Raw genomic sequence first — 25668 nt, 5'->3', positions numbered from 1 at the left:
CTTACCTTGGCAGAAATGACTGACTTATTATTTTTGAGTCTGATATTTGTAATGAAGCAGTTGATATGGTTCACAAAACCATAACCATGATTCTTTCATAAACAACATGAGCGTGAGTAAATAATTACAAAATTTTCAGTTTTGGGTGAACTGCTTATTTAAAACAAAACAAAATAATTCAGTTTACTCGTATTCCTCCTGTTGACAAATTTTAAAAGCCTTGAGAAATTAATAAAATACATGTGTTTTATGACTTGCAAATAAACATGGTTTTGAAAACTGTTTCTTTGCAAATTCTGCTAAATGTCAACGAGAACACCAAGTTGTGATATTGTGTTTTATAGCATTATTGATATATATATATATATTCTTATGTTATAGCCTGTTTTGAACCTCAGGAAAGTAGCCACTTTGAAAGAAATAGTACACGGATGACCATTTCAGAGTCGACCGCGCCCTTGGCGTCATATCATTGAGTATCATCCAACTTTGATGGTTTCATTTAATAAAAAATATAAGCTAATTTAGGCTACATCTTATTTTTAAACGTGAATCAGCGAGCTGTACTAACACTTTAATGTGATAGTGCCTCAGTAAACGATCAGAAACTTGATTTTCAAAAACATTTCCTTTCACTGAGTTCCTTCCAGAGACAACTTTGTCACTGCCAGCATAGTTCAGTAAACGAGGTTATTAGAAAACACGCCCAGTGTTTCATTTGGCCAACCAGCTGCTAGTATAGGGTGCGTCAGTCCAATGAGCGATTTAGGGGTTGGGTCACACGTACTGTTGCTAGGGCATGGCTTTAACCTTGTTACTATCACTGACTAACCAATCAAATGACATTTCTCAATGTGTCAACATCTTTCCCGTGAACTTCACTATTTGAAGTATTTGATTGGATACAAATGTTTTTAAGTTCCGCCTTTCACACTTTTCTGTTATCTGATTGGGCGAAGAAGCCATCAATCGAGCTCCAGATTTTAGTTTACGTGCAGTCTGCATTAATTTTTGTCGAGAGTCTCTACGACTCGGAATTGAGCTGTTCATATCGAGCGTCATCATTTTTTTTTGTTTATTTGTTTTGTTTTTGTTTCTTGCATTTGTTTTAAATTTATTGTTATACAGTGTTAATGCGTTTTTGTATTGTTTTTATTTCTGTAAACACACCAGGATGGAACTTAATTCTCTTCTACTTCTTCTTGAGGCAGCAGAGTATTTGGAAAGAAGAGACAGAGGTATATATGGATGTCTGTGGGATCAACCAAAACAATCTTTTTATTTGCAATTTTTCGTTTTTGGGGTCTAATGCCACTTATAAACCTGCCAGCTGATCAAGTGTAGTTTAATTCAAGCCCAAAAGGACGATAGCTTCTTGTTACTGTGAGTTACTAAAGTCAATAAATAGTCAGTTATCGGGATAAGATGACTTACATGTGTCATTCATCCCAACCTACGTTAAAATGTTGATCCGTTTTCATTTTCCGTCAAATGTAACCCGGGGGATGAGGTGTTTGCTTTACACTAAGTTAAGATAAACACAATTCGTCATTTTAAACGGCTTGACGTGAAAACATATAAAGTGTCTAACTTCCTAACCGTCTAAATTGTTGTACACTGAATCACACAAATCTGTATTTAATGCTGGTTTTGTTTACTTTCTCACTAGAAGCTGAACACGGTTATGCGTCTGTTTTGCCGTACGACAGCGACTTGTCCAGAAAGAAAACGAAATCTTCTCCCATTTCAAGAAAAAACCACAACAATAGGTAAATACAATACAAGTATTGCTATATTAATGGATGGATACATTCAAACTATGTTTATTCTACGTGTAATCGCCATTTTTGTTGATGGGCTTGGCTGTGTATAAACATTGCCACGCGTACAGCGTCAACTTTCTGCTGCTGCTGCTTTCCCTTTTCCACTGCTGTCATCTCCCTTCTACTCAGTCATTTTCATTTAAAAGCATGTATTTAATTAACAAAACCTATTTGTTTAAACACTACTGTCAACGTCAGTACATTTTTAAGGATTTGTAATATATACGGGAAGTAGCTTAAAACACTAAAGTTTGCATGCTTAAAATTATTTGTCAACCATTTTTTGACCATGCATTCTTGCACACTGAAAACAAACAGTGATTTCAGAAGTAATGTTTTTCTCAGAAGTTGCAATTTTATTGACTTTATTAAATATGAGCATTAATGTGTCATAGACAGTGGGCTTGTAGTAGTGTAGATAAGGTGTGGTTAAACTCTCACTGTTGGGTGTAGTGTGAAGACTCAAGTCAGCGGCTGGAGAGTATGGCGAGTGGATCATGCCTTTTCTAAGGCTACCCTGAAGAAGGCGAAGGAGCAGTCTACCCTTCCGTCGCCGTCAGTCCGTGTCTATTTTTGAATGGGATTGATAGAGACGTCAGACGACAGACCGGCGGCGACGTCACGGCGGCGTCACAGTAGTAACGTATAGGCTACCTTACGGCGACGTGGCGACGGCGTACGTGAGAAATGTATAAAAAATCATAACGTCTGAACCAGGCACGTCGCCTAATAAGACGCCTGATACACACGTCGTCCCTCAGTACATTGCCTAATAAGACGCCTGATACACACGTCGTCCCTCAGTACGTCGCCTAATAAGACGCCTGATACACACGTCGTCCCAATATAATGTTATTTTTCCCATGTTGATAACGAAAAGTGAATAGCATGAGTAAGATTGGATTTGCAATAGGCTATATCGGGAGACATGATTTTTGTTTTGTAGGAAGCTTTTCTTTAAAGTGAATTTTTGTTTAATATTAAAGCCTCTTAATTTTAAATTTGTCATCACCCAATTGTATGGATTTAATAAAAAAAGAAGCGAATATTCCATAAACAGGCTCTAACTTGTTGGTCTTTCTACAGCAGTGTTTCAATAAATGGTCTATCTTTTCTAGACAGAAAAGTTAACAACAAAGTAGGCCTAATAAAAAAATGTATTTGCAAAATCTATCCCTGCCTCCAGATACTATGGTCCCCCTTGTATGAAAATATTAATTGGAATAGAGCATGGAGTAACCCACATACATTTTTAATTACAAACAAAGTAAAAGAAATATAATTTAAAATTATTTACCATTATTACCCCTGTAACAAGATTATCTCTAAATTTATAGCCTACCGTAGACGAAAAATGCAGCTTTTGCTTTATGGAAACGGAAACGTTAGACCATTTATTCTATAATTGCTCACATAGCTCTTCTCTGTGGAATGATATAGCCTACAATGTTTCATTAATGGACAACTTGGCTCAAACATAGCCTACATTTATCTAATTTTGATATCTTCTTTTACTTTTCTGACTCAAATTTCTCTGTACAATATATAGTCAACTTAATCATTTTGCTTGGAAAATTCTTTATTCTTAAATCGAAGTTTATGAAAAACTACGGTGACGCATTGCTGCCACATAATTTTTTCCACTCAATTGTCGTAATAACGAGATCTTATGTCGTTTTAACGACATATTTTTCTCGTAATAACGAGATCTTATTTCATTAAAACGACATATTTTCTTGGCCTTATAAGAACGTGTGTAGTCATGTACAAAATATGCCTTTATCCACATAAAATTGATAGCCAATCATGTCTTTATCATACGTTCAAAAAGCTGAAGAAATAGCAGCCCCCAACGGACATTCATGTTAAAAGATAAAATTCTGTACACACCTTATTAATAACAGATGAGCCCAGAATACGAACATTGTGTTTAATTCATAGACTGTAAAAAAATAGGTTTAATTGCATATTAGGCTAAGCATTTTCCTCTCATAGAAAACCCTTATAATAAAGAAAAAGCTTAATGTGGCTTAATATACTTCAGTGATCAAGATCAAATGCTGTACACACCTTATTAATAAACCATACTATCCTACAGAAAAGCAGATGAGCCCAGAATATGAACGCAATGCATTTAATTATACGTTAAGCGTTTTCCGATAGAAACCCTTTATTATAAAGAAAATAAAGGTGGCTCTTAACGTGGCTTTCTATGGGAGGATGGCATTGCGGTGCACAGCAAATCCTTTAAATGGTATTCAATGCAAAACAAAAATGAAAAATAAAAGTAGCCAATAAAATAAACAAATTATTGTGGCATTAATTAGCCCACAAACAATATTTATTTTAAAGACTAAACGAATTTGTTTAAAGAAAAAAAACAGCGTTGGGCGTTTATCTTTAGAGTGTTTCAGCCGCCCTTTTCAAACTGGCGCAATAAAATGCAACAGAATTTGATTTGTTAAACATGAAGGACTTATCAGTCTGGCATGGCCGCTCGCTCTAACGTTAACCTAGATAAATGTTCGCTATTATTAAGCGCATATCCGAGTGTTTGTGCGGAGTGTGGAGCGCGCACTGCATGGCACACATGGACGCGCCGGTGCCATCACTCGCATTTTCCTATCAACAGTGGAAACAACTTAAATACTCCATTTCTGGTCATACAGAAAAGAATAAAACATCAGTCGCAACTTTATTTGTGTAAACTCTCAACAACAAGAAAACGTTGTGCTTTTGTAAAATAAAAGAAAACGAACGCGCTTTCATGATCTCTGTGAATTGGAGCGCGTCTCAAAAATGAACCGAAAAACAGTTAGCCTCACAGACATGAGAAATATAACTATCTATATAAAGTTTATAAATAAAATAAAAATGTCCACCAACGAAAAAAAATCCAATCGAAAGCAAATACGGTATACCATCTGATTATGTGATCCTGTCCGTATGAAAGGCGCATTCATTAGCCTACTTTTGCCGGTGCTTTGCGGCAAGTTTTATGCGCTTGAGCGCGGAATAGCCATATATACACCCAGGATTGAATATAAACGTGCGATTAGTCCTAATTGCTTAAATAAATTACTACTAGTCTAGAAAAATCCTTTAGTCTATGGCAACTCTAATCAATAGCCTACATTTAATATTTGACATTATTTAATTAGTAATTTTATCCAGCTCTTTACATTAAATTAGTTGAGTTAGCATAATTAGTTAATGAACAAATAAAATAATAAAATAAAGTTTAAATTATACCGGTAACATTGCTTATTCCACCACACAAAGGATTGTTTATGGTGACAATCCGTTATACATGTGAAGATTGTATATGGCTGTATCTTGAAGATTTTTGTATTGTATCTTCTGTTATAAAGATGAAGATTGACATTTCGTTAATTAAACAAAATAAGAACACAATGTTGTAAAAAATAAACAACTTAGGCTATCTGTTAGATGTGTTTTGACTACTTTTTGTTTAATTATCTCTAGGTAATGAAGATATAGCCTATTAACAAAAATAAATCTTAGGCTATATATAATATATTATATAAAAAAAAACTTATAGGCCTATATAAAATATATTTTAAAAAAGGGCCTCATTGATTCATTTTGCCTGATTGGGGGCTGTTACTATTTGCATAAGCTTTTTGAACGTAGAAGTGTGAAAAAGGCGCGATAGGCTGTCAATTTTATGTGGATTATAAAGGCAAAAAACGAGAAAACGAGAAAAATATGTCGTTTTAACGACATAAGATCACGTTATTACGAGAAAAGATGACGTTAAAACGACATAAGATCTCGTTATTACAATAATTGAGGGGAAAAAATAATATGTATGTGGCAGCAGCTATGCGTCACCGTAGTACTGCTCTTGATGTGTAACAATTATCGTCAGTTATCCTCTTGCGCCCTCTGTTGGCATTTGTACATACATATGTTCATTGTTTATATATTTCTTCATGTATTTTAATAGTGTTGTTAAATAAAATAAAATAATGAATTACTTTTAATACCCTACTTTATTTGAACCAATTATATTGCCTCATTTGTAATTATGTATTTAAGTAAAGGCTATTGTTCACTTCAGATCTATCTTTATGACCAAAAAATATATAGCCTAAATAAATAGTCGACACTGACAGCCCTAGTCTTGAACATTTGACCATGAACCTACATTGTTTTGCATTTTGTGACTAAACGACTATTTCCCTATCTTATATTTTTTCATTGTTGATTTCTTGAAAATAATAGGCTATTAAAATACTTTCTTGTCACCTTCTCCTGTAAACAATATCGTGAATAGTTTCATAGTGTGTATTCGCCCATTATGGTCGACTGTGTAAATTAAAATTATTACCACCTTCAAAAGTAAAAACTCAGAATGACACATTCCAGAATATTATGTTTATAGATTACAATTAATGAATTTATCTGTTCAACTTTAAAGTTGTTGTTAATAATTGTGCAAAAAGTTGTGACTTTGATGGTGTATAATTTGCATAGTCCTCATATCCACTAGAAAGTGAGTGAATTATAAAAAAAAAACAAAAAAAACTATGTTCGTAAACCATTCAGAGATGACATTAATGACATACACAACTTTGTATACAATACAAAATTTGATATTTTCCATGTCATCAGAATACAAGAAAAGAATGATTGATTAGAAAGATAACAAAGGAAAGATAAGAAAAGCTAGGGGGGAAAATAGATATTATTTTATTGTGATGCGACATTGGAGTCATGCTGTGGTGAGACGTTGGTGTCACGCGTCTGTGATGCGACGTGCTGTGGTGAGACGTTGGAGTCACGCGTCAGTGGTGCGACGTGCTGTGATGCGACGTTGGAGTCACGCGTTGGTTTCACGCGTCTGTGGTGCGGCGTACCCCTTCTGTCACGTAAAAGTACACGACTGTCGACTTCGGTAAGTTATCCGTGGCACTATCCACTCGTCATAGGAGAGTTGACCCCTGGATCTGTTTTGCTGCATTAGTCCCCTTTCCTTGCAATGTCAAAGCAAAACAGCAGGAGCCTAGTGTGCTGCCCTTCCCCCACATATGCATAGAGAGCACTGAAAAGGGGAAATCTATGGGATAACCAGGAAATGTGTGAATATTTTTTATTTTTACTTTTTACCAAAATGTACTATACTTTTCTAATTGATTTACAGATTACAAAAACTTCTGATGTGTGGACTTTCAGTAGTATATTGTTAAATATTTTTTTCTCCCAACACCATGCATTCTGCGCTAGCCTTGTGCCTGTATTTTTAGTCACGGTAATGTTTTTATAATGAACATAGCTTATAGCATATTTTGCTATGCAGCCTCATACCTGTCATTTGCATTAATTTCATTATGCATACTCAGGGATACTTCCACATTAAGGGAGAGGTAAAATAATTTTTTTTGCAGTCCCACATGATGATGCTAGTCGTGCAGAAAGTGCACACTGCAGCTTCGACATACAATAAACAACTGATGCTATGACCTATATATTTTGTTTCTGTAGTCTATTCAGTGAGTATAATCTCTCTGTTTTGTTTGTTTGGAGAACATGTATTTGCCCTATCGTACACCCCAGCATTCATACCCTGGACTAAAATAGCAATGCGTTGTAGCGTGCTGAATTTCCTCTGCGTCATTGAGTGCATGCTGTTGGGTGATATTGGCCTAATAGACACAGTAAGGGAATGCAAAATGATTGTGTTTTGTCTATAATATAGAATTCAGAGCATAACAGCATGTGGAGTGGGAAGGGGCCAGGGTGCATCAAAAGAATATCATTAATTTAAACAGATTAATTTAAACTCAAAATGCGTTGCATTACCTTCTTTGGGTGCAATGATAATTTATTGAATATTTATGCAAAAAGGGCATTTTTGTTAATTTTCTCAATAGACAACATCTTAACCAAGTGCATATGTATGCTAACAGACAAATGTAGCTCTTTGATGCTCTTTTTGGACCACATCATTTCATAAAGAACATCACCACTATTTCACACTGCTTTATTTTGCCACAGTAGATTGTAACAGCATCACTATCATTATATAAAAACCCTTTTTATATACTTTGTTAAAGAGGTTTACATGCTCATCTATGTTTCTATTTATTCCCTGTTCAGGTCATCACACAATGAGCTGGAAAAACACAGGTAAGATCATATCTGATATCCTACAATTCATATGTCGTTTAAGAAATGCCTTTAAGAGGGCTTTAAGAGTTTTTATATGTAGGAACCATCAAAAGAGTGTGGGTTATAATTGTGGATAACATAATGGTTTACATATATCTTAGAAGCCAGTGTCTTGTAGTGATGAGCAGGGTTTGAAATGAACATTCGCTAATCTGCCAAATGTTGTTGATAATCATCCATGATCAACTTAAAATCCAATTTGGCAGGTTATGGTTCATAAATGATGTTTGTTTGACTACACAGGAGCCAAAGGTGCCCTTTGCTGTTTTGGCATATTGAGATGCTGCTGCTTAACCTGCTGCATTCAGTGTAAAATATTTGCCAACAATATACTGACTCAAAGGGCATGGGAATATCACATGATATATTGGGACATGATTTTCACTATCATTATCGGACGCCTTGGGAATGAGAACGGGTTGGCTTTTTTGAATGTATGTTATTGGAATAGAGGCTTTAATACTTTTGTGATGAAACAACTGATCACTTTATGAATTGACAGCCTGTCTACTAATCTTCAGGGTGTTTGCCATTAAACATTCATTTTGGAGTCATCTGTACTTGAGTTTAAAACCAAATTAAACATGATTTCCTGCATTGCCCTTCAAGGGCACAAAAACACTGTTTGAAGTTTCACCCCACAGGTATAAGATTCAGATTTCGATTTTATAATAAATATATTTAAATCTAAGCTGTCACTTTGAAAATTAATTTTCTTAGTTAATTCTAGTAAGTATTTTTGTTTTAGCTAGTAGAAATTCTGAATGGTTGGTAAAGTTGCCAAATTGGCTTGTGAGTGAAAAAGTTGATTTCAAACCCTGAAGATGAGGTGATAGTAAGAGAGAGATAGTGTTTGCTAAATAAGAGATAAACTAAATAAACTAATTACAGTGTGACAGACAATTTTGTGCTGTTCGTGTTTGTTCCAGAGATCGGGTGTGTTTGTGTGAGAATTGTGTCCCTTGTGCTGATTTCTTGGAGTTTGCCAGTCACATGCTTAAGTTTGAGGAATTGATTACTGCTGCTCTGTGAGAAATATGTTCAGTCATGTCCTTCCTCAGAATAGAGCTTCTGAACCATTGACAGCAGCACTAGTACCGGGGGGAAAAACAGGAAAACCATATGGACAGGTTTATGACATTTTTAAAGGGACATATTGAAATACAAAAGAGAAAAACATTCCAATGTCATGCAACTTCCTGTTACTGTATCTCTGTGTCAGGGGATCCAATTTTGAGTTAATGCTCTAAATCAAGGGGACCCCTGGTCTGCTGTGGTACTGCAGGGGGTCCACCAATTAATGTTTGATCACAAAAATATTTTTTTGTTAAACAAATTAAAACATGGGTAAAAAACATCACTAAGTCAAATTTAAATATACGCACTCTGAAACAAAAGCAACAGGACCCTCAGTTGATACTGTAACAATATAATATTATTGGCGAAACACTCATTTTGAGAACGTGAAATGTTCCTATTTACAGTGAGTGTTTCTCAAAACAAAGAATGCAAAGAACGGACTTGTGTTCTTGGGGAGAAAGCTCTTGCTAGTTGTTCTTGGAAGAATGAACTCACAAGGTGACGAGCACACAGAACGCTGCTGACAGTTTGAGACGATGTGTTCTTGCTGGTATTGCGCAATAACACCCCCGCACAGACGCCGTCTGCAGTACCCAAACATAACGAGAATTATCGACGATAACAGCCAGGCTTTATCGCCCAAGCCTACCCTCAGCTCAAGGGATTACTCTACAACTGTACACTACAATGTAATGTATATTCATAACAATAAAGCAACGCTTATGGAGATTCTCACTTCCGAAAACGTTTGAGCACATTTTCGATTCGCCATAAATTTTCGTAAAAATGCCAATATTAGAAATCTACACAGTTGATTTCTTGCATCAAATGTTCTCAGAAGTGAATTTAGTGATGAAATAGCGTATGAAATTGTAGAAAAATGACTTACTGTTACTCTTAAGATACTCTTACCTGCCTCTCCTTCATCGAATGCCAAAATGAATGCTGGGATATTTCTGCCGTCAAGTTCACACAAGTTACCAACCGATGCATCCTCGGTAAAATGGGCGTGTCAAGAACACTACCGGGATTTTTAACTGTTCTTGCCAAAATGCAAACTTGTGTATTAGGACAGTACTTGGGCAGCGACTGATGACGTTTCACAAGTCCACAAGAACACAAGTACAGACAAGAACGCATATTGAGAAACGGCCAGTGTGATTTTGCAGCCAGGAGAAATGTAGCCAATCACACGTTCTATCTTGAAATCAATGTCCAATCAGTGGTGTTGAAGTTAAAATCGAAAAAAAGAGTTTTTGTTCAGTGATGAGTTCTGCTCGTTCTCGTGAATCATCTCATTAACAAACAAATACACAATGTAAGTTAGAGATTTATTATGCAGTGTAGACAACTTAATTGATTTTAGTGGAATGTTGTGAGATCGCAAACTGAGATGAGTGACAGTTTTTTAATGATTGTAAAGTGAGCACTATTTCACACTTTCGAGGCTACATCTATAATCCATTGAAAAAAGGTATTGTTTTTCATGCTGCAAAGAGGACCGGTGGCCAAATACACGCTGTAAAGTTTTTGAAGTGAGTGACATCTACCTATAAATGCAGGATTCACTCTCGAAATTGTAATTGCCATAGTGATACTAGCGTGTGATAAAAATATGGCATGTCAAAATAGATACACGCAAAATCCAGTTATGTCATTTTTAAATTCCATTCCATTATTTGCAAAAGTAATGACTTGTAAATAGTCTTAAATGTCTCACTGTACATTGCTATTCTTGTTATGGTGGAGCCGTTGCTACACATTACATCTGCACTTCTCACTAATCCTCACTAATTTCAGATGCTCAGTGCTTTTGATTCTTAATTGTCCATCACACAGTCGAATTAAAATGTGATATTTTAGTAAACTTTAAGCTAAAGTTCAGGTAAATGCTTATTTGTTCATCTGATTAATAAAATACTGTCACGGGGTGAAGAATCACACAACAAAGAGAGCTCACATTAAAGCCCCGGAGGGTGGGTTTAATGAACAGAGTGAAATGGTGAAAGCAGACAGTACGGGTAGGTGCGCCGGTGAGTGGTGTGCTTCTTGTCCTCGTGCCAGTGAAGTCCGTGTCTGAGTGCTCGTAGGGAGAGATCGGCTTCAGCTGCTGTCTGTGAGAGAATAAAGAGAAGCGTTAGTTCCACTTTCTCCGTCAGAGGTTCTCCCCCTAACTCTTTCGCCATGTGTGCTTATAAGCACGGTAGTTGATGAGCCGCAGCTGAGGCCGATCGGGGCGTGATGAGGACGTGCAGCTGTGGCTCGTTTGTTTCCAGGGCGACGCTGATGATCGGCCGGGACGCTCGTCACACTCCCCCCCCCCCCTAAGCGTCGTCCTGGTCCTGTTGAGGATATGAGAAAGCAGGGGAGAGAGAGGGGGTGGGTGGGGAGTGACCCCTGACAGACCTGCAAAAGCTGCCCAGATCCGAGAGAGTCCGTCGGCGTTTGAGTTCATGGCTCCGGCCCGATGTTGTACCTCAAAGTGGAAGTCCTGGAGCGCAAGGAACCATCGGGTCACCCTGGCGTTGGTATTCTTGGCTCGTGCCATCCACTGGAGAGGGGCGTGGTCGGTGACCAGGGTGAACCTCCGGCCAAGGAGGTAGTATCGCAGCTCCAGGACTGCCCACTTGATGGCCAGAGCCTCCTTCTCCACGGTGGCATAGTTTCTCTCGGCTGGGGACAGCTTCCTGCTGATGTACAGGACCGGATGCTCTTCTCCCTCTTGGATTTGGGAGAGGACGGCTCCCAAACCTGTGTCTGAGGCATCCGTCTGCAGCAGGAAGGGACAGGTGAAGTCGGGAGCTCGCAGGACTGGCTCCGAGGTGAGGGCGGATTTAACCTTCTTGAAAGCGTCTTCTGCTGCCGGGGTCCACTGTACTTTCTCCGGCTGTCCCTTCCTGGTCAGATCTGTCAGGGGGGCGGCTAACGAGGAGAAGTCAGAGATGAAGCAGCGATAGTACCCCGCCAACCCTAAGAACGCTCGTACCTGGGTTTTGGTCCTTGGCTGTGGGGCTGTCCTGACGGCCTCTACCTTTTTTTCCTGGGGACGGATCATCCCTCGTCCCACTTGGAAACCCAGGTACTTTGCCTCATACAGCGCTAAATGACATTTCCGAGGGTTGGCGGTGAGTCCAGCCCTCCGGAGATCGGACAGCACCCTCCGTAGACGGTCCAGGTGGTCCTCCCACGCCTCTGAGTGGATGACGACATCGTCGATATAAGCGGCGGCGTAGGCCTGATGGGGCCGCAGGATGATATCCATCAGTCTTTGAAAGGTAGCGGGTGCTCCATGAAGGCCGAAGGGAAGGGTCCGGTATTGCCAGTGCCCACCGGGGGTAGAGAATGCTGTTTTGGGCTTTGCAGAGGGAGAAAGCGGTACCTGCCAATACCCTTTTGTAAGGTCCAAGGTGGAGATAAACCGGGCCCTCCCCAGGCGGTCCAGTAATTCATCCACTCGAGGCATGGGGTACCCGTCGAACTCTGAGACTTCGTTGAGGCGTCGAAAGTCGTTACAGAAGCGGAGGGTGCCGTCCGGTTTTGGAACCATCACAATTGGGCTGGACCACGGGCTGCGCGATGGTTCTATCACCCCTAACTTCAACATTTGTTGTACCTCTTCCTCGATAGCCTGCCGACGAGCCTCAGGGATGCGGTAGGGGCGCTGCCGGACAACGACTCCAGGTGGTGTGGGGATGTCGTGATGTAGTACGTTGGTCCGCCCGGGGAATGGAGAGAACACATCCGAGAACTGACCGACCAGGTGCTGCAGGTCCGCCTTCTGAGCAGCCGAGAGCTGGGGGTTGAAGTCTACAACCACGGGTTCAGAGATGGCTAGAGCTGTAAGTTGGTCTCTAGTCCCCACCCACTTCTTGAGGAGGTTGATGTGGTACAACTGATTTGGACGGCGCCTTCCTGGCTGGCGTAGACAATAGGTGACTGGGCCAATTTTCTCCAGGACGGTGTACGGGCCCTGCCAGGTGGCGAGGAACTTACAGGCGGCGTTGGGGACTAGGACCATAACACGGTCTCCGGGTTGGAATTCCCGTGGCTGGGCTGCTCGGTTGTAGTGCCGTTGTTGGGACTGCTGTGCCTTCACCAGGTGTTCCCGGACTAACGGCATGACCCGGTCGATCTTGTTCCTCATCTGTCTTACGTGTTCCACGACGGAGCGATGGGCTGCAGGCTGCTGCTCCCAGGCCTCCCTTGCTACGTCCAGGAGGCCTCGAGGTTGTCGTCCGAACAGGAGCTCAAAGGGGGTGAAGCCAGTTGAGGCCTGGGGAACCTCGCGGACGTCGAAGAGGACATACGGCAACATCAGGTCCCAATCGCGCCGGTCTTCTGCGGTCACTCTGCGGAGCATTTGTTTGAGGGTTTGGTTAAACCTCTCCACGAGGCCGTCGGTTTGCGGGTGGTAGACTGTGGTCCTCAACTGCTTCACCCTCAGCAGCCTGCAGAGATCAGCCATTAGCCGGGACATAAAGGGGGTACCTTGGTCGGTCAGTATCTCCGCTGGGATGCCGACTCGGCTGAACAGCATGAAGAGCTCGTGGGCGATGGACTTGGCTGTAGCTTTCCGGAGGGGCAGTGCTTCCGGATACCGGGTGGCGTAGTCGACAATCACTAGGATGTGTTCGTGTCCCCGGGCTGACTTCGGCAGCGGCCCTACCAGATCCATCCCGATGCGCTCGAAGGGCACGTCGATGATGGGCAGCGAAATCATGGGGCTGGGGGAGGCTTCCTGGGAGAGGTACGTTGGCAGGTCGGGCAGGCCTGACAAAAGCGTTTTACCTCGGCGTCGATCCCCGGCCAGTGGAAACGGTCCCGGATTCTCTGTGTAGTGTTGTCAGCCCCGAGGTGCCCCGCCATGGGGTGTGTGTGCGCGAGCTCCAGCACTGTCTCTGTCTTCGACCGGGGCACCACCAGCAACGTTCTTTCCTCCCCCCTTCGCTGCGCGACACAATACAGCAGGCCATTTTGGACCACAAAGTGCGGGAGAGGATGGGGACCAGGCTGAACTTCTTTCCCGTCTATAATACGGACCCGTTCCCAGCAGTGTTTCAGCCTGTCGTCCTCGCGCTGTTCCCTTGCGAATGAGCCCCCTTCCGTGACCTGCTGAAAAACATCAAAGAAGAGATTAGGGCATTGGGAAGGGGACTCACCATCTCTCCCGCTGTCAGAGGCCAGGAGGGCGGAGCGCTGACGTGGTCCGCGGGCTGGTCTCCGCCTCCGGAGGCTCCCTCTCGGGCTGACGGGCTGGGTGGCAGTGGCCAGGAGGCGGTCAAACCCGGGCCAGTCTCTTCCCAGCAGGACCGGCACTGGAAGGTCCTTTACCAGTCCTACTTCGACCGGCCAGGAACCTGAGGGGGCTGAGATCGTCACTCTCCGGGTCGGTATTTCTCGGGTCTCCCCGTGGACGCAGGTGATGGGAAGACGAGCTTTGGAGTCCGTGCGGGGGAACAGCAGACTAGACTGGATCAGGCTGACCGCGCTGCCGGAGTCCAAGAGGGCACGGAAAGGCTTCCCATTTATTTTCACGTCGACCTCGGGGGCCCCTAGCGGTGGGTCGCTGTGGACGATGCAGCCCGCCAGCCAGTTTTTAGTGGGTGGTGTGGGGTCCTCCGTGGGCATAGGCTCATCACGGATAGGGGGAGCCGCGGGCCTGCTGTTTGGTCGGAACGTGCCCTCCGGCGCGCGTCGCTCCTGGACCACCCTCCGGGGAAACGGTAGCGCTCTCTCCCCGGCATCCCGCTGTTGGGCCGCATCCGCCAGCTCGATGGCCTCGACGAGTTCCAAGGTGGTAGTTGGACTCCTCATGGCGACGGCCTGTCGATGGGAGCGGGGCAGGGCACGAAGTAGCCGGTCGATGACGACACGTTCCGCCACTTGTTCCGGCGTGGGGTCTCCCTCCAAGAGCCAGTGTTGGGCAAGCCGTGAGAGCTCGGCAACCTGGGCGCGGGCGGGCAGGCGGGACTTGTAATTCCAGTCGAAGAAATATTGGGCTGCGCAGACTGGCGACAGCCCTAAACGGCTGAGGATTTCTCTCTTGACATCCGGATATCGGTCGGCGACAGCGGCTGGAAGAGAAAAATAAGCCCGCTGGGCTTCCCCAGTGAGGAGTGGGGCCAGTGCCCGCGCCCAGTCGGCTGGTGGCCATTCCTCTGTTGTCGCTGTTGTTTCAAACATTCGCAAGAATGCCTCTACATCATCGTGAGGGGTTAATTTAGGTAATAACCTGGCAGCTTGCACGCGAGGGTCCGGCGGCGGAGCGTGTTGGACGGCGGCGGCACGAAGTGCCGCGACTTCCTGTTCGGTTTCGCCCTGCCGGGTGGCGAGGTGCTCCACAATCTGCTGCTGGCGGATGCTGACCTCGGTGATCCGTTGGAGAAGTTGGTCCATCTCGGGGGAGGAGCGCTCGTCTGTCATAACCAGAACACAAAAAGGGGAAAAAACTGATGAGTTTTTTTTATTTTTTTTAAATTTTTTTTTATCACTTGTTGGTGATTCTTCACTCTTCTGCCCGCATTCTCCACCAGACTGTCACGGGGTGAAGAATCACACAACAAAGAGAGCTCACATTAAAGCCCCGGAGGGTGGGTTTAATGAACAGAGTGAAATGGTGAAAGCAGACAGTACGGGTAGGTGCGCCGGTGAGTGGTGTGCTTCTTGTCCTCGTGCCAGTGAAGTCCGTGTCTGAGTGCTCGTAGGGAGAGATCGGCTTCAGCTGCTGTCTGTGAGAGAATAAAGAGAAGCGTTAGTTCCACTTTCTCCGTCAGAGGTTCTCCCCCTAACTCTTTCGCCATGTGTGCTTATAAGCACGGTAGTTGATGAGCCGCAGCTGAGGCCGATCGGGGCGTGATGAGGACGTGCAGCTGTGGCTCGTTTGTTTCCAGGGCGACGCTGATGATCGGCCGGGACGCTCGTCACAATACAAACAACTAATGAATTGTGATTTTTATCGCAACATGTTGTTTATTATGATGCATAAATCTCAATTTTTCGTTCACAACGTACACTTCCAAATTGTGAGATGCGGCCGAACGCATTGCCAGTTTAAAATGGTTTTATGACCTCACACACCTAAAGCGCGTGCACTGAAACCAGCTGTCACAGCGCTAAACTGAATCATCTTTATCGCCTTATTGGGTGCTTCTCAATATCCCTCCTCGTCTCCTCTCTCCTCCGTCCTCCATCCTATGACCCGGAAACCGATCGAGCACAGCCATCTTGAAGGACATCTCAATTCTCTAATTGCACCGCGAGGAGTTGAGGATCGAGTAGTGAGGAGGCTTCCTGAGGAGTCATGAGCGAGGATACACAGGTGGATCCTATGCGGAAGAGTTTTATCGACTAAAACGTGACGCACGTATAAATTCTCCTCCCCCTTCACATCGGTCACAATAATTTTGATTTATACTTTACTTTTGCAGTTTATATAAACCACACATCTCACATATTTCAACAAGGTATCTTTCTTTATTATTATTTATTATTAATTTCTTAAATAAACAAATTTCAACAACATGAGGGCAGATCCTCTGAGCGCTGCTGATGACGCGATGAAGTGACGCTCGAGTGATCAAGGATTCCAATGTATAAAAAAAGCTTTCATTCGATCCCTCCGTCCTCGCGTCTTTTCCTTGCAGCCTTCCCTCGCATCCTACAGGGGGCGGAGCTGAGACGCGAGGAAAGGAAGCGAGGAGAGGAAACGAGGATGCACAAATAAGAATTGAGAAGCACCCTGTGTGTTTCAAATGTCAAAAACACACAAAGTTCACGTAAACAGTTTATCTTAATGAATGTAAACATCTGAAAAAAAAATAAAAGATGTGTGGAAAAAAAAAAACCTTTACCAAAATTTTCAAATTTCATACTAAGTATACTACAAAACTATTAACATGTTTACTGACATTACACTACACAATAATAATAATAATCCTATGACAGTAATAGCCATATATTGGAAAGCAAATGCACTGAAAAATAAATGAAACTTTCATAATTAGTTTTGCCTTAATTTCGATACTTGAAAGAGATAAACACGTAAGCTTTTATTTTGACAGAAACTGTAGTCAAGATTTTGCCGGAAAACAAGTTTACAAAACTTGTCTCATTACAATTCTAGTGAAATACTGTATGTGAAAATAATGCGTAACTGGTGCCCGTTAACCTGTTAAGCTGCAACCCCACTTTTGAAAAATCCCCAGAAATGACATACCCAAACTAAAACAGATACAGTTCATGAACCCTTTGCACTAAAAGCACAAGTATGATCTCATTTGAAAGCTGACACCTGGTAGTTTATTGTAAATGTAGAATTAATTATTGTCATAATGATTTTTTTTTTTTTAAATAGCTTCAAAGTTTTGTAAAGTTATTAGAATTTTTTTTTTTATGAAACATATTAATGAAAATAAAATTGAAGTTGGCACTGGAGCAATCTAGAAATGCACTACAGCTAAAGCCACATGTCTGACCATGTTATATTTAAAATATGAAGATAATAAGTCTAAAACTCTGTATTTAGTTAAATGTTTTTCAAGATCATGTCATGACTTTATTTTGATTAGGCTACTCTAAAAATGCTACTGATGTTTAGTCGTTGTCTAAGCATCCATTCAGTCTTTTGTCTCTATTGTTTTGTGGTGCAAACGAGCCCCATTCAGTCTCAGTCTCCCCCTGCACACATTCACACCTCTCCAGACTGGTTATGGCTCGAAATATGCATTTCTTTTGTCTGCATTATAGTTACTAACGACTGGCTATTCACAGGGTTTTAATCCCTAATTTCTTTTATCAAAGTTCTCACTTCACATTTGAAGTGCACTAAATAGTGGTCAAATGCACTAAAACATATCAGTAAGCATTCTTATTTAGAACAAAATTCATAAAAGAATAACCCCTGGTGGCAGGTGCACCTGGGCTAGCTAGCATGTTAGCTTAGCACACCATCAATACACGACCATTTATGAGATTAAAACCATGTTTGTGCTCCAAACTTACTTCATAACGCAATCGAGTGTTTTAAATAATCTTCTGTGATATAATTTGGCTTCAGATAAAAAAAAAATCAGACAGAAAACATTATTTATAGTTTTCTGCACGATGATAAAGTCTATATCGATTAGCATTACATTATAAATATAATATAAAATATAAAATACCTGGCATGGCTTGAAGAACACAGGCAAATCAAATATCATAGCAAACATGTTTATTGTCTTCAAAACATCTTTTATCTGCATATTACAGCGATCTCTGTAGGTTTGTGTGTAGCAGTGACGTCCTGGAATGTCACATGATTATGGCTCTTCTTCATGTCCCATATATGGATTATTTTTTGTGCATATAGCGCCCTCAGGCTATTGGTATGAATTGAAAACACTGCACATCTCAGTAAGAAGCGATCATAATGATTACATCGACGCATTTGGGTATAAATTCAATAAATATTATTCCTGTCTTTAGAAATATGACGTGAATCTATGAGAATATATCAATATTTCTCCAAGTTTGCACATTTTTGAGCTAAAAGCCCTGAAGGACGTTGTTTTGTGTATCGCTGTCATGACGACAGCACGGGAGTTTTTTATGAATGGAAGCGACTGACGCGCATAATTCATATTAAAGGTATCGACTCATTTTTTCATTTCATAATTCCTGACACAAATTAAGACATAACTGTCACTATAAGTTTCTCAGAATACAATAGTGGTCAAATACTGAAACTTGAGTATTATATCTTTTTAATGATGTATAGTTTGTCAAGGTATAACATTAAATCTGATAGTAACTTTGAACTATATAAATAAAAAAACGCTTCAGTGCGCCCACGCACTGGTGAAGCTTAACAGGTTAAAGGCAGGGTAGTTAGGTTTTTTCTAAAAAACTTTTTCCCAAATTTGTTTAAACTGTCTTTATATACCAATACATAATTAAAATGTAAGTACTAATGTAAGAAAAAGAGAGGATAAAAATCGAGTGTCTGTAGTCCTCTCAAGGCTGCAATAAACACAGCTACTTATTTCCATTCGGAATGAATGAAATGATTGGCTGGGCGACTGTCACTCTCCCTCGCTACCATGGCTACCACCCCTGCTGCTACAGGAGCTGCCCACATGCGCGCACCCATTTGACTCGAGGAGGCGAAGAGGCACGCAAAACTAGGAAGAATCACAATTATGGCAGAGAAAGAACAGTCAAAATTCCCAGTAACTGCATATACAGTCTGCGAAGGCAAACAAGGCAAAAAAAGGAAGACAGTATTCGAAAAGGCTATGACCAAAAAGTCTTTGGATAAAGCAAGAAGTAAGACGAGAGTCAATATCGGCCAACAGTGCTTTCATCGTGAAAGCTCTTACATGCAAAACACCGTATATGTTATGACTCTTACACGAAATTCACCTTCATCACAGTGTAACTGATGGTAATGGGAAAACGTGTATCAATGCAACCTGTTTTTAGCTTTGCCTTATGTTACTAGCTCGTTACCGAATCAAACTCAATATATTTTAAACTTTACCAGTATCGATATGCTAGCTTGATAGTGAGTACTAACAGCCATGTTAGTTGTTTATATTCATAATGATAAAGTTAGGTATTTTATTACATGTGATTCTGACATGATGTCACTACATGCACTGCGCTCCTCTCCGCTCGGCGCTGACAAACGCGTCCTCCAAGCTGAGCGGTCGGCATCGCGCGTTCATGTGTTTTGGGGGCGTGGCTTTGGAAGGAGCCCAGAAGGGAGGGGGTGGGAGTGAATGGAATAAGTAGCTGTGTTTATTGCAGCCCTGAGAGGACTATAGACACTCGATTTTTATACTCTCTTTTTCAGAGTACTTACATTTTAATTATGTATTGGTATATAAAGACAGTTTAAACTAATTTGGGAAAAAGTTTTTTTAGAAAAAACCTACCTACCCTGCCTTTAAGTTCCCAAATGCACGCTAAACTCAGCACATGCACAGATGGAATTCACCACATTCATTCACTGTGAACTGAGCTGTGCACAGCTGATCGCATGAGCCAAATGTGCACTTCTCTTTAGGACTAGTTCACACTACAGGATTTTAAGCCTGATTCAAGCCCGATTTGCAAGTTAATGAGCTCGCCGACAGGTCGTGCTGTAATCGCGTGCAAATCTGCTGGTGATCCGTGCTCACCAATCTTTATGTGTTAAATACTAAATGACGCATCAAAAACGCTCTCCGATGCCAGACAAATATCTAGCATGCTAAATATCTGGAGCTGTCGGCTGACTCGATAGCCTGTGGTGTCATGTGTCGCGACGAGCATCAGCCAATGAGAGAGAAAGGCATAGGTTGAGGTCACCTAAAGAAAAACAGCAGCAGCAGCAAAAAGAAAAGTTTGGACCCAAGAAATGGAGCAAAATTTAATTTAACTGTGGCAGGAGCATGAATGCCTGTTTGATGTTTCCAACAAGATGTAGTCTACCACAACCGAGATGGCAGCTGCTTTTTTCATTATAAACATGTTTTACTTACCTCCAACTCTCTCTGTAGCACAGACATAAAAAAGCCCTGAACCGCATGGCGAAAAAAAAGAAAGAAAGAAAACTTATCTTGTTATTTCGAGATATTAAGTCGTTATTTCAACATAATATCTTGTTATTTCGACATAATATCTGTTATTTTGACATATCTCGTTATTTCGACATAATATCTGTTATTTCGACATAATATCTGTTATTTCGACATATCTCGTTATTTCAACATAATAAGGGTACATTCTAATCTGCATTAAGCCACATTAACCTCTTAAGTGTCACCGGCCCACCGGTGGGCCCAAAATCATTACATATTTAAAACAGTAATATCCTATAATAAACATAAACTAATCTTGACAAACTATATATCATTTGAAAGCTTACAAACTCTAGTTTTCATATTTGGTGAATGATTTCCAAAATAAATTAGAGAGGAGCTGTAATTTATCAATTTGCAACAAGAATATTTTCATATTTATAAGGCGTGTTCAGACCTTTATTTTGAAATAGCAATGAACATGAAAAATCATGAAAGAATGGATGAAACCTCAGTTTGTTTTCATGCCAAGAGTTCAAAAGATATCATCCATTCAATTATTTTAGAAAAAAATATATTAATATGTTTTTAATAACACATATGGAAATGAAGGCACCCTTATATGGGCAGTAATGGAGTCTGGTTGTCACCTAGTGAAAATGTTTGGTACTGCGCCCAAACAAAATCTCACTGAAAGCTCATTTTTTGAGATATCAACCTAAAATTTGAAACACAACTTATTCAGATTTTTGGCTTTGATTTTCTAGCAGTTTTAGAGTCGGCCAGGTTTTAAAAATATATATTTTATATAAAATATGAATAATTAAATTTTTTAAATTGTACATTTTCATAAACACAAACTTATATAACTTTTTTTTTGTTTCACTTTCTTAATTTATTTCACTTCAACAAAAATCTGCCAAATGTCTTCTTTAAAACAAGACCAATTTTACGTCTATACTCCAAAGCATTCTTTAATTACAACCATTTAAAGTCGAAATGTGCATTTTCATGTATATTTAAAAAAAGGGGGGTGACACTTAAAGGGTTAAGCGTTCTTATAATGGTTTTCTATGGGAGGAAAATGTTTAACGTGTAATTAAACGCGTTGCGTTCATATTCTGGGCTCATCTGATTTATTTGTACATACTATAGCCTACTTTAATATGATTTTAGTATCATAATGATTAATAAATGTACGCACAATTATCCGTGAACTTGATCAATTTTGCAGATATGTTTTACTATGCACAAACAAATGCCTTTCAACTTCAGAATTCAAAATTCAGAATTAAATGAATGTGCAGCAATTTGTACAAATAGAGAGTACATATAGAGTACAAATAGTATGCAATATAATCATGACATGGAGGTGCCGGCGCGGTCACTTGCATTACACGTGAACTGGAGCGCATCTCATCCTAAATTAACCGAAACTCAGCGTATGCCTCACAGACATGAGACATATATCTATAGAAAGCTTTAAATGTCTTTAAACGAAACAATTCAAAACGAAAAGAAATAGGCTACTCTCTGATTATGTAATCCATTATGTGCATTTCTCTCTATAGGCGCGCTCACTACAGATCGTCAACTTCATCTTTGCAGCCGACACTGACACAGAAAACACTAGTTTATTAATAAAAATCAATGCACGCGTGTCACCAGATTTACAAATTCTTATTTGTTGCATACACACATATTATGTTGAAATAATTAGATATTATGTTGAAATAACATTATTAATAATAATAAATCTTTAAGAATATTTGATTGAATGCTGAATGGTGTGCTTGTTCAATTTAATACAATTAAAACTTTAATTGTGATAATTAAAATAATTGAATATTAAATATTGAGTGGCCATGTTTTGCTCATTTATTAATAGTATTTATATATATTATATAATTGCGCAGCTCCCCCTGTCAGTGATCTAGCACCCCCTCAGCACCTGTTTTTTAAATTCTCTAGCGTCGCCCCTGAGCACAGACAATCCCTGCTGCCCGCATGTGCTTATCCATTCTTTCACCCATATTCTTTTTTTTTGAGGGGGTTCTGAACAGATCATTGCGCAAACAACTTGCACTGCCAATTTTGTCCCGGCGTCCATTTTCAAATAGACAACTCCTGTTTCGCATCATTTCCCATTCCACTTCTCGCGCGTGTTTTCGTGACAAAACGTGGTTTGGGGACTGGATAGAGTCGTTGGGTGACAGTTGTTGTCAGCTCGTGTAGTGTGGAACCCCCTGTTGCAGATCATTTACGTAGTGTCACGTAGTGTGAACACCATAACGACTTCAAGACTCCAGAGCAAGTCATGTAGTCTAAACAGCACAGCGATCTGCCGACGTTTAAAGTTGTGTAGTGTGAACTAGGCATTATGCAGCGCAGTCAGACAATCTTTTGAGATTTGATAAGGACATATAGGGATTTTAGTTTGTTTGACAGCAATGGCGCAAAACATGACATTAAGGACCTTTTATGTTATTATGAGAAGTTTAAATATAGCCTATTCTCGAGCCGCCGGTGGCAGGTCTATTGTTTTGCATTTATACTCCAAAATGTAATGCACAGTTAATTTGACATACAGTATCAGATTGTTTTGTTCCGTCCATTGCTATGGTTATTACTGTCAATCGGTCATTTAAGTAGGGTTGTTAATCCAGAAACGTTTCACTGTGTAATTAGCAGCATGAAAAATATATCATATACAGAAAGCGAGCAAAGATCGCTGCCATTAGAATCACTGAAGCTGTCAATGAATCTCTTATTGACAACTTGTTTATACTTTGGTTATAAAGGATTCTCGAGCATGCAGAACTCGTGCTGAATAAAAAATCTGCCATTCTGAGCAGTGTTGAGTGGATTCTGACTAATTTAAACACCTGATTGGCATTGCATTCACGTGATCAAAATACCTTTGACACTCTTCACAGAGTGCTTACACAAACACTCAAAATAGCGTTATAAAGGGGTCATATGATGCCATTTTAAAAGTTCATTATTATGTTGGCTTTGTCAGATCTACTATTTAAGCTTATTATTAAGTTGGCTTGAGAAAGCCAACTTAATGAAATCCTATTTAAACATTATTATTCTTTATCTGAGACTAAATTTTCTGACTCTAACTCCTCCTAGAGCTTTAACTCTACATACTCCAAACTCAGACCTTCAGACTGTTCTGACTTAGTGTGCTATAACTTTTCAGACTGATTTGACTTTCAGTTTTCTTAAAAATTAATATTAAAAATCATCGACTTTCATTGCAGAATGTTCAAATTGAGCCAAGGCTACGGTGGCCCAGTAGTGCACAACCCAAAAACTCAAATCTAAACTCCCTGAAGCTCTAGACTCAATTAAACTACCATTCTATTTATATCTATATATCTTCAAACCTTTTCTATCTATCTATCTATCTATCTATCTATCTATCTATCTATCTATCTATCTATCTATCTATCTATCTATCTATCTATCTATCTATCTATCTATCTATCTATCTATCTATCTTCAACAGTTTTCTGTCTATCTATCTAATCTATCTTTCTTTCTAACTAATCTTTCTTTCAAACTAATTTTTCTTTCTAACTAAATAATCTAGCTAATCTTTCTTTTTTACTTTTTAACTAATCTACCTTTCTTTCTAACTAAACTTTCTTTCTTACTTTATCTATCTATCTATCTATCTATCTATCTATCTATCTATCTATCTATCTATCTATCTATCTATCTATCTATCTATCTATCTATCTATCTATCTATCTATCTATCTAAGCTTTCTTTCTTTCTAACTAATCTTTCTTTATTTCTAACTAATCTTTCTTTATTTCTAACTAATCTTTCTTTATTTCTAACTATTCTTTATTTCTAACTAATCCATCTTTCTTTCTTTCTTTCTTTCTTTCTTTCTTTCTAACTAATCTATCTTTCTTTCTAACTAATCTCTTTCTAACTACTCTTTCCTTCTTTTTTCTTACTCTATTCTTTCTTTCTAACCTATCTTTCTTTCTAACTAATCTATCTTTCTTTCTTTCTAACTAATCTTTCTTTCTTTCTTTCTTTCTTTCTTTCTTTCTTTCTTTCTTTCTTTCTTTCTTTCTAACTAATCTGTCTTTTTCTAACTAATCCATCTTTTTTTCTTTCTAACTAATCTTTCTAACTAATCTATCTATCTTTCATTCTAACTAATCTATCTATCTTTCTAACTAATCTATCTTTCTAACTAATCTATCTATCTATCTATCTATCTATCTATCTATCTATCTATCTATCTATCTATCTAAGCTTTCTTTCTTTCTAACTAATCTTTCTTTATTTCTAACTAATCTTTCTTTATTTCTAACTATTCTTTATTTCTAACTAATCTTTCTTTCTTTCTTTCTTTCTTTCTTTCTTTCTAACTAATCTATCTTTCTTTCTAACTAATCTCTTTCTAACTACTCTTTCCTTCTTTTTTCTTACTCTATTCTTTCTTTCTAACCTATCTTTCTTTCTAACTAATCTATCTTTCTTTCTTTCTAACTAATCTTTCTTTCTTTCTTTCTTTCTTTCTTTCTTTCTTTCTTTCTTTCTTTCTTTCTTTCTAACTAATCTGTCTTTTTCTAACTAATCCATCTTTTTTTCTTTCTAACTAATCTTTCTAACTAATCTATATATCTTTCATTCTAACTAATCTATCTATCTTTCTAACTAATCTATCTTTCTAACTAATCTATCTTTCTTACTAATCTAGCTTTCTTTCTTTCTAACTAATCTTTCTTTCTTTCTACCTACTTTCCTTCTTTTTTCTTACTCTTTTTTTCTTTCTTTCTTACCTTTCTTTCTTTCTAAATAAATAATCTTTCTTTCTGTCTTTCTTTCAACCTAATCTTTCTTTCTTTCTAACTATTCTTTCTTTCTTTCTTTCTTTCTTTCTTTCTTTTTCTTTCTTTCTTCCTAATCTTTCTTCCTAATCTTTCTTTCTTTCTACCTAATCCTTCTTTCTTTTTTCTATCTTTCTTTCTTTTTTCTATCTTTCTTCTTTAACT

The 25668-nt window shown here is 39.5% G+C and overlaps 1 protein-coding gene across 2 annotated transcripts in view; it reads left to right on the top strand.

Moving 5' to 3' along the window:
* The first annotated feature begins 873 nt into the window (after positions 1–873).
* The window catches only part of mxd4 (MAX dimerization protein 4), a 64717-nt gene continuing 39922 nt past the window's right edge, over positions 874–25668 (top strand). For both annotated transcript variants that reach the window (XM_079863793.1, XM_079863794.1), the window contains exons 1-3: positions 874–1238; positions 1670–1769; positions 7947–7976. In XM_079863793.1, coding sequence (XP_079719919.1) covers positions 1175–1238; positions 1670–1769; positions 7947–7976 — 194 coding nt within the window. In that variant the 5' untranslated portion in view covers positions 874–1174. The remainder of the gene's footprint in view (positions 1239–1669; positions 1770–7946; positions 7977–25668) is intronic.

The sequence above is a fragment of the Squalius cephalus genome (genome assembly GCF_949319135.1).
Source record: "Squalius cephalus genome assembly, chromosome: 2".
Taxonomy (NCBI): Eukaryota; Metazoa; Chordata; class Actinopteri; order Cypriniformes; family Leuciscidae; genus Squalius; species Squalius cephalus.
The sequence above is the reverse complement of the archived record's forward strand: the minus strand, read 5'-3'. Positions and strand labels throughout refer to the sequence as shown.